The 8,084-nt window shown below is 35.4% G+C and overlaps 1 protein-coding gene across 2 annotated transcripts in view; it reads right to left on the bottom strand.

The window, feature by feature from the left end:
- Window positions 1-1,737: 1,737 nt before the first annotated feature.
- The window catches only part of armc1 (armadillo repeat containing 1), a 16,955-nt gene continuing 10,608 nt past the window's right edge, over window positions 1,738-8,084 (bottom strand). For both annotated transcript variants that reach the window (XM_073830748.1, XM_073830747.1), the window contains exons 6-7: window positions 7,347-7,421; window positions 1,738-3,735 (exon numbers count right to left, since the gene is read on the bottom strand). In XM_073830748.1, the coding sequence (XP_073686849.1) occupies window positions 3,544-3,735; window positions 7,347-7,421 (267 nt within the window). In that variant the 3' untranslated portion in view covers window positions 1,738-3,543. The remainder of the gene's footprint in view (window positions 3,736-7,346; window positions 7,422-8,084) is intronic.

The raw sequence follows: 8,084 nt of genomic DNA, 5'->3' as shown, positions 1-8,084 counted from the left end.
AAGTTAAAATAGTCTAGCTATTTTGTAATTTTATTAAGCTACGAGAAGACTTTTTGTGTGCAAAGAAAACGAAAATTACAACTTTTTTCACCAATAAAATCAGTTTTTACAAGCCAGAATTATTTGCTGTAGTAATTGACAGCAGGTGGTGTTGGGTTTTACATGTTTAACACCTTTAGAAGAACCAATTTTATTCATGGTACCTGGTATACACTACCAGTCAAAAGTTTTTGAACAGTAAGTTTTTTTGTGTTTTTTAAAGACATCTGTTCTGCTTACCAAGCCTGCATTTATTTAATCCAAAGTACAGCAAAAACAGTAAAATTTTGAAATATTTTTACTATTTAAAATAGTAAAATAACTGCTTTAAATACCTGCTTTCTATTTAAATATATTTTAAAATGTAATTTATTCTTGTGATTTCAAAGCTGAATTTTTAGCATCATTATACATGTCACATGATTCTTCAGAAATCATTCTAATATTCTGATTTGCTCCTAAAAAAAAATAAATAAATTTTAATTGTTAGAGAGGTCATGGATCAGCAATCTCCACATAGAACTGATCGTGAGAACCAAACTGTAAGTCGTAGAGACTTGAAACTTGGAGGGGTGGTAGTACTCGCCTACAAAGTGACCAAGGCTCGTCCCAATCGGCCTGAAGTGGGCGCTACAGCGAACAAAAGTATGAAATCTTTTATAACTTCTAAACCGTCAATCGCAGGCTCAAGTGTCTAATGGCGAAAGTTTTGGGTATTTCGCAAACCAGTGCAGAAAGATTCTCTGAAGAGTGAATATCAATCATTATCAAAAAAAAAAGTTGCGAGGGGGGGGGGGGGTGTTGCTATAACGGGGTCATTTAGAAAAGGGGCCTGTCCAAATTTACCTAAAAATAAAGCCTAAGGGAGAACTCAAAACTTCACGAAACCTGGTGAGAACATGCGACAGGTGATTCTAAGAAAATAGATGGTGATTCTCTAGAAAATAACCCATCGTTTTGCTAGATAAGACCCTTATTTCCTCGGCTGTGATCCTTTAGAGCCATTTGAAGCTGCGTTTTGGAAGTTCAATCTCAGGGGCACCATAGAAGTCCGTTATATGGAGAGAAATCCTGAAACGTTTTCCTCAAAAAACATAATTTCCTTATGAGAGGAAGAAAGATATGAACATCTTGAATGACAAGGGGGTGAGTACATTGTGTAAATTTTTGTTCTGAAAGTGAACTACTCCTTTAAGCGCCTGAACCCCGGAAATATCTGCTTGCAGCTATATTTATTATTATTAGTATATTGAAAACAGCTGAGTAAAATTTGTTCAGGCTCCTTTGATGAATAGAAAGTTCAGAAGAACAGCATTTATCCGAAATAGAAATCTTTTACAACATTATAAATGCCTTTATCATCACTTTTGGTCAATTTAAAGCATCCTTGCTAATTAAACTATTAATTTCTATAGTTTAGCTTTGGTCACAGGAATAAATTACATTTTAAAGTATATTTAAATAGAAACCAGTTATTTTAAATAGTAAAAATATTTCACAATATTACTGTTTTGGAACAAATAAATGCAGGATTGAAAAAAACAAAAACAAAACAGCAACATTAAAAATTCTTACAGTTCAAAAACTTTTGACCGGTACTGTAAACTGACGAAATGATCAAATTCTAGTAACAAATCAATGCTAATGAAACATTTTTCAGTGAAAAAAACAAACAAACAAAAAACACACGAAGCCACAATTATTTTATGTATTTAATAATCCTTGTCATTACTGTGAACAGCCAAGAATCGTGTGTCCTAAAACTCTTTGTATATAACAGCGAATATGCACTGTACATGAGAAGCTACTAAAATCTACCATCTGCCATGGGCTCTGGTTCTGCGTTCTTGGAATAACAGTGAACAGTAGCTTAAAACTCTTTAAGGAAGGAGGACATACAGTACAAGATGAGGGAAATAAAAATACAGAAAATGCAAAACTTGATTCAATTTGGATTTTGTTCATAAATATAACACTGATGGCCTCTATCTCATCTTTGACCCAACTAAAAAGCACGCCACGGTGTGATTCAATCCACTAATGCTGTCTTCGTAACAAATCCTCAACATGAACCGACATGATGCAAGTTAAAAACAGTCTTAAAGCATTGCTAATTATGAGGGGAAAATACAAAAGGGTGCAAACAAACACTGATACTTATGACAACCCAAGTTTTCCAGCATAACAAGGTGAAAATAAAAGACAGGTACATTTAGGAAAGGACATATACTGGTTGAACTCATTTCGATATCGATGTGTGCAGGTCTCCTTTTGGGAACGACATACGTACACACATCCCTGAGCGGACTGAACATCCTGAATGCGATATGTGAGGTCAGTCGATTATCTAAACTGTTAAAAGACACCGTCGGTCAAGGAGATCTCAGAAAAAGAGGCGAGGGGTGATGGTCATGCAGAGGTGATGGACACATATCCAGTCAGAACTGGATCATGCTTTTGGCTAGCATTAAAAATGGCCATGTGTATGAAAGGCCCTAAACAAAACATTCAGATTTATGGTATTCAGGAATACACACACACACACACAAAAAAAAAAAACATTTTATAAACAGTCAGCATGGCATAAAGGAAAACTGCATTGATGTTTAAGAAAGGTACAAAAAAGGGTTAGAGCTACTTTACTCATATTTTGCTAGTGTAAAGAAGGTTATCTGGTGTTTGGCACATGCTGTAACATAAAAGGTTAGCATTACACACATAGTAACAGCTATTACCTTGTAGCTTCCCTTTACTGGAGGCGTTAAACCGTTAACTGTTATTACTGTACACCAACCAGTTTTGGTATTTTAATTGTGTTTTATGTGAAATCAGCTTTGTGAGGAAGAGTGAACCATCACTACACATTTCAAACCTAAAAATTATATCTTCAAAGGCTTTAGAAGTTCAGACGAAGCAAATAAAGAGGATTTAAAACCGAGAAAATGAACTACGTAGCAAAGGCACACACAGAAGGAACGAAGGGTTTGAAAAAAAAAAAAGGCATCAAAAGTACGGCATGCTTTGAAAAGGGCTGATGAATAAAGTAACAGGATTATCAAATAATTGAAAAACAAAAAAGTCGAGCTGAGATGAAGGGCTAGAACACATCAGAAAGCACCCAAATTTGTAGAAATTTTAAAAATACGACCCGCCTGGCAAAACCCCCAAGGTGTTGTTTAGTCTCAACAAGGAGAATCTGGGGCGGATCGTTTGAAAACCTTCCCCTGACCCAACAAAAAAGGTGAATAAGAGAGAGCAGATACAGACGAAATGCTTTCTGTGAACTTCTCCCGGTTGCTCTCTGGTTTTAGTGTCTCGTGTGGTGCGTATGCAGCGCTAACGTGAGTTTCAGGAGCAGGTTGGATCGCGTACCATTTACAGCCGCCGGTTGTGGCCTTTTTTTAAAAGTTGGAACAAGGTTATAAGTTTATTGCGGATGCGCTCGGCAGTCTGGCACGTCGAGGGTGGGCTGTGAAGGGGCGGGGCATGCGGGGAGTCGTGGGGTCACCAGTAAAATGAGCGGGAGAGGAAGTTGGCGGCCGTGCTTAGCCAGCTCACGCCATCCTGCATGGAGCCCAGGCGCGTCACGGCCTTGTGCTGCTCCTGAGACGGACTCTCGTCCTCAGGCAGGTAATCCGGCAAATTTATGTTCTGCTCGACCACCACATCCGAGTCCTCTTGGAATGGGATTACAATCTGGATGGGAGGGAAAGAGAGCAATGGGAACAAATGACCCATTTTGTTAGAATTTCTAAGCTTGCAAGCAAAATTCCATTATTTATATATTATGTAAGGCAGTGTTGGGGTAACGCATTACAAATAACACAAGTTACGTAAAAATATTATTAATTTCCAAGTAACTAGTAAAGTAATGCATTACTTTTTAATTGACAAGAAAATATCAGAGTTACTTTTTCAAAAAACTAAAAGCTCTCCTGTCCCCATGTTGAGAGAAATTGTGAGTACAATGTTACTTTAGTTCTAGAATTAATGTGAACATGCATTAATTCATCTCACTCACTTAAAAAACAGATACAGTATTCCTCAAAATGAATAAAAACAGTGAAATTCAATGCAAACCTGCAATAATTATGTTAAATAATACGAATATCCTTTATGTATTTAATCCCATTTTATGAACTGATGTCTTTGCTGCCGACTTTCGCTGATCCAATTCATCCATACTAATAAGCAAAAATTACTCAAGATAATATAACATTTGTTTTCCTTTTTTTTTTATTGCTGAAGAGTTGACTTTTTTCTTCTGCGGACTACTGTACAGACGTGAATTTACTTTTCTCTAAGCCTGATGCTTTTGGTGTAAAGAGGCTTTTACATTTGCCAGAAATAGAACTTTTTATTTTAAAAACAAACAAGCAAGCCCTGCCCAAACTTAAAAAGTTACGCAAAAGTAACGTAACGCATTACTTTCCATAAAAAGTAACTAAGTAACGTAATTAGTTACTTTTTTAGGGAGTAACTCAATATTGTAATGCATTACTTTCAAAAGTAACTTTCCACAACACTGGATATGGGCCATTCTACAGACGTCAGAGTTGGATACAAACAAATTTAAAAATTACATGCATGCAAATTGTATAATATCTAAAATTTCTTATTGTATTTTCAGAAAGTTTCTCCCCAAATTTGCCACTACCGAAACACAGTAATAATAATTTACTTAGAAAGGTTATATTGGCCTATTAAGATTATGCTTACAGCTACATTGTAAATATATATTTTTGCTATTAAAAACAAAACAAAAACATTTTTGACAATATTTTAAGTGTAACTTATGAGTTCCTTTTGTAGTTTGCATCCACTTTTCTTTGTAAAAGGCAAAAAGTTAATCATACTGATTTCAAAGTGAAGTATTCCTTAGTTTAAATATACACTGAACCAAAAACTATCATAACATCTTAGCTGATAATTCAGTATACTTTATTTTTGACAAAACATTTGATGTTTTGGTAGTGACTGCACATTTTCGGTAGTGACAGTAATGCTTTGGAATCAACTACATCACATTACAGAATTTCAACTTGCTAACTAAAACACTACTAAAACATACTAAAAATATATTTAAAAAAAATTCATGACTGTATTAAAATTTTGTTTATTTCCCCCAAATAAAGGATTATGTGTTCCCTTTGTCACTACCAAAACAATGTTTCAGTTGTGACCGTTTCAGTAGTGACAATTTTATGGGATAACACCAAAAACAAAACAAACAAACAAAAAAAAAGACGGAAACTTCACCAAATGTTTTGGTTGTGACTGTATTTAGTAGTGACAATTTTAGATACTTTTGAACCTAGCTCCTTGACGTCCTTGAAACTAAATGTTATGGAATAACTCACAAAAAAAGTTTTTTTTTTTTTAAATTTAATTAATTATAGAAAAAAAATCTTTAAACATGTTGTTCCTTAAAGTTGCGCACAGACTTTTGAACACATTCACCTAAAAAAGATGGGGCCTATCTACTCACACCATATAGACAAACAGGAATATTTCCTGATCATAAATTTACTTTTAACTTCATGTTTTAAAAGAATCAAAAATTCTTTTAAAAACAACAATGGGGAAAAAAAAAAAAAAATACAAAAATTATTTTAATATCATTTTCATAAATTAAAATTAAGGGTTTAGGGTTCGGAATAGCCACCTCCCAATTGAGAGTACCCAGTAAATGTTATATTAAGTAAATATATATTAAGCTTACTGATTTTTAAAAAACTGTTGTGAGTTTCAATAGATAATAGAAGAATCTTAGTGAACATCTAAGATTTGAATAATTAAATGCTTTTTAAATTTGTGTTTTCGGCTGTGGGACAGCAGTTTGCACCAATTCTATAGAATAGCTCTTATATTATTTATATGAAATAAATACATATAAAAATGAGCAGCCAAAATAACAAGCTAACATTCTTTATGATACAACTTCTTTATGATACTTGTCATTCAAAATTATTTTTTTAGGTGAAATAATAGATTCAAAAACAGAAAAATATGCCCAATTTCATGTCTCAAAAAGAGGTTGCATCCACAGAAGAAAAAAAATGTGATTAAATCGGGTCTTTAACTATTATTAAAATAAGAGTCAATTCTTTGAACTTTGTCTATTTCAGTGAACTGGTTCATAAAGACTCAATTACTTATTTTGCATAATCACTCAAAAATGGTTAAGCAGGCCCTCATGTGGCATTATGGAGTTATAATCTTCTGAAAAAAAAAAAGTATCATTATTATTATTGTCGTTATTGATGATAAAAGTACACTCTAAAGAAATAATTGCCATAAGTTAAATAAAACAAAGATTATGGCATCTTTCTACTTTTTTATTTTAATGTGTTACTTGCCGTTTTCAACTGCGAAATTGACTAGAAAATTGTTTCTACAACAATTTCTAACACTACTTTAGAGCAGACACATCTCAAGTATCTTAAAAACGTATATTTTTAGTTATATTAGTCTAGCCCTACTAACTATCCACCATTTGTAAATTTTATGGCCCCGGCTTCCGGCCTCATCTGCGTCCAGCTATTTTTAGCTGTACAAAACAGCTCGTTTTGCTGCTTGATATCGCAAATTAGTGTGTTACCATATTATTTTAATGTATTATCTTAATTTTGATTTAGTTCAAACAGTTTTACCATATACTGCACATTGTTATTCTTCTCGTTATTTCCCTATAACGGTTAATGAACCATAAGTCTCGCCCATAGGCTTACTTCCATTGAAGAATAAGGTGGATATTGATGTTTTTCTTAATAAAACAGAGCTTTTCATTTGGGTCTGAGGCCATTACTCAACCAATTGTGCCACCTGCTGGTTGAAGAAGAAAGTGTGCAGCAAAACAGTGTCCATAACCTCTGGGATGACGGCCACTGGAGGTCATGACTGTGCTGCTGCAGGTAGACAATGCCCTTCCAATTCAACCAGAGAGGACACATTTTTCTTTAATTACCACAAAGTGCCTATTTGCACTGCATGCAAGAGTGTTTGTGTGTGTCTCTAGGGTCCTCTGACACATGGCTTCAGGGGCAGAGGGACATCCGGAGTGATCATGTGATGAGGAGAAAATGAGTAAGTCTACTAATGGGGCGGGTGTAGCAGGGTTCACCCTCACGTCGAACTGAATTACCCTCAGCTTTGAGGACAGACGCAGACATAACAGCACTGACAACAAAATGAAACGCAGCACCTGATTCAAAAGAATAGCTCACCTGACTCGAAAACTGCAATTTGAAATTCATAAGATTTTACATGGACTACACAGAGATCATCAGTTCATTTGATTTACTCACATCTGATCCATCTTCCCCCTTCACTACTTGCTGTGCTTTCATGACTTTGGTTGAAGCTATAGCAGTTCCCAAGGCCTGAAAAATGAAGAAACAGTATTAGAACACTAAAATAGATTCTCTAATAGTGTCTCTGAACCATTAGGTGTGAATAATTTAAGAATTACTTTCAAACTGGTTTTACTTAAAGGTTGAATCAGCGATTTCTAGCCTAAAATATAAAGTGTCAATTTCAGCTGATCTTTCTTCACGATCCGCTCGCTGCCTTCCCCATAAATTGTGTGTGAAAAAACCGCGTCTCTCTGGTCAGCCTAGGGTCCGAGATATGCCAAAAAAAAACAATCGGCACTACCAACCTTTCCACAGATAAACAAACAGTGTTCCAACCAATCAGCGTCAGGGGTTTGGTGTTGTGGACTTTCCTACTGGTGCAGGGATGTGAGGGAGGCGGAGCGAAAGTCCACAACACCAAACCCCTGACGCTGATTGGTTGGAACACTGTTTGTTTATCTGTGGAAAGGTTGGTAGTGCCGATTGTTTTTTTGGCATATCTCGGACCCTAGGCTGACCAGAGAGACGCGGTTTTTTCACAGACAATTTATGGGGCAGGCAGCGAGCGGATCGTGATGAAAGGTCAGCTGAAATTGACACTTTATGTTTCAGGCTAGAAATCGCTGATACAACCTTTAATCTTTATGTAATCACTCAAAAACGTTCACAGATGTCCAAACCTGGCATTTT

The sequence above is a fragment of the Garra rufa genome, chromosome 24 (genome assembly GCF_049309525.1).
Source record: "Garra rufa chromosome 24, GarRuf1.0, whole genome shotgun sequence".
Classification (NCBI taxonomy): Eukaryota; Metazoa; Chordata; class Actinopteri; order Cypriniformes; family Cyprinidae; genus Garra; species Garra rufa.
The sequence above is the reverse complement of the archived record's forward strand: the minus strand, read 5'-3'. Positions and strand labels throughout refer to the sequence as shown.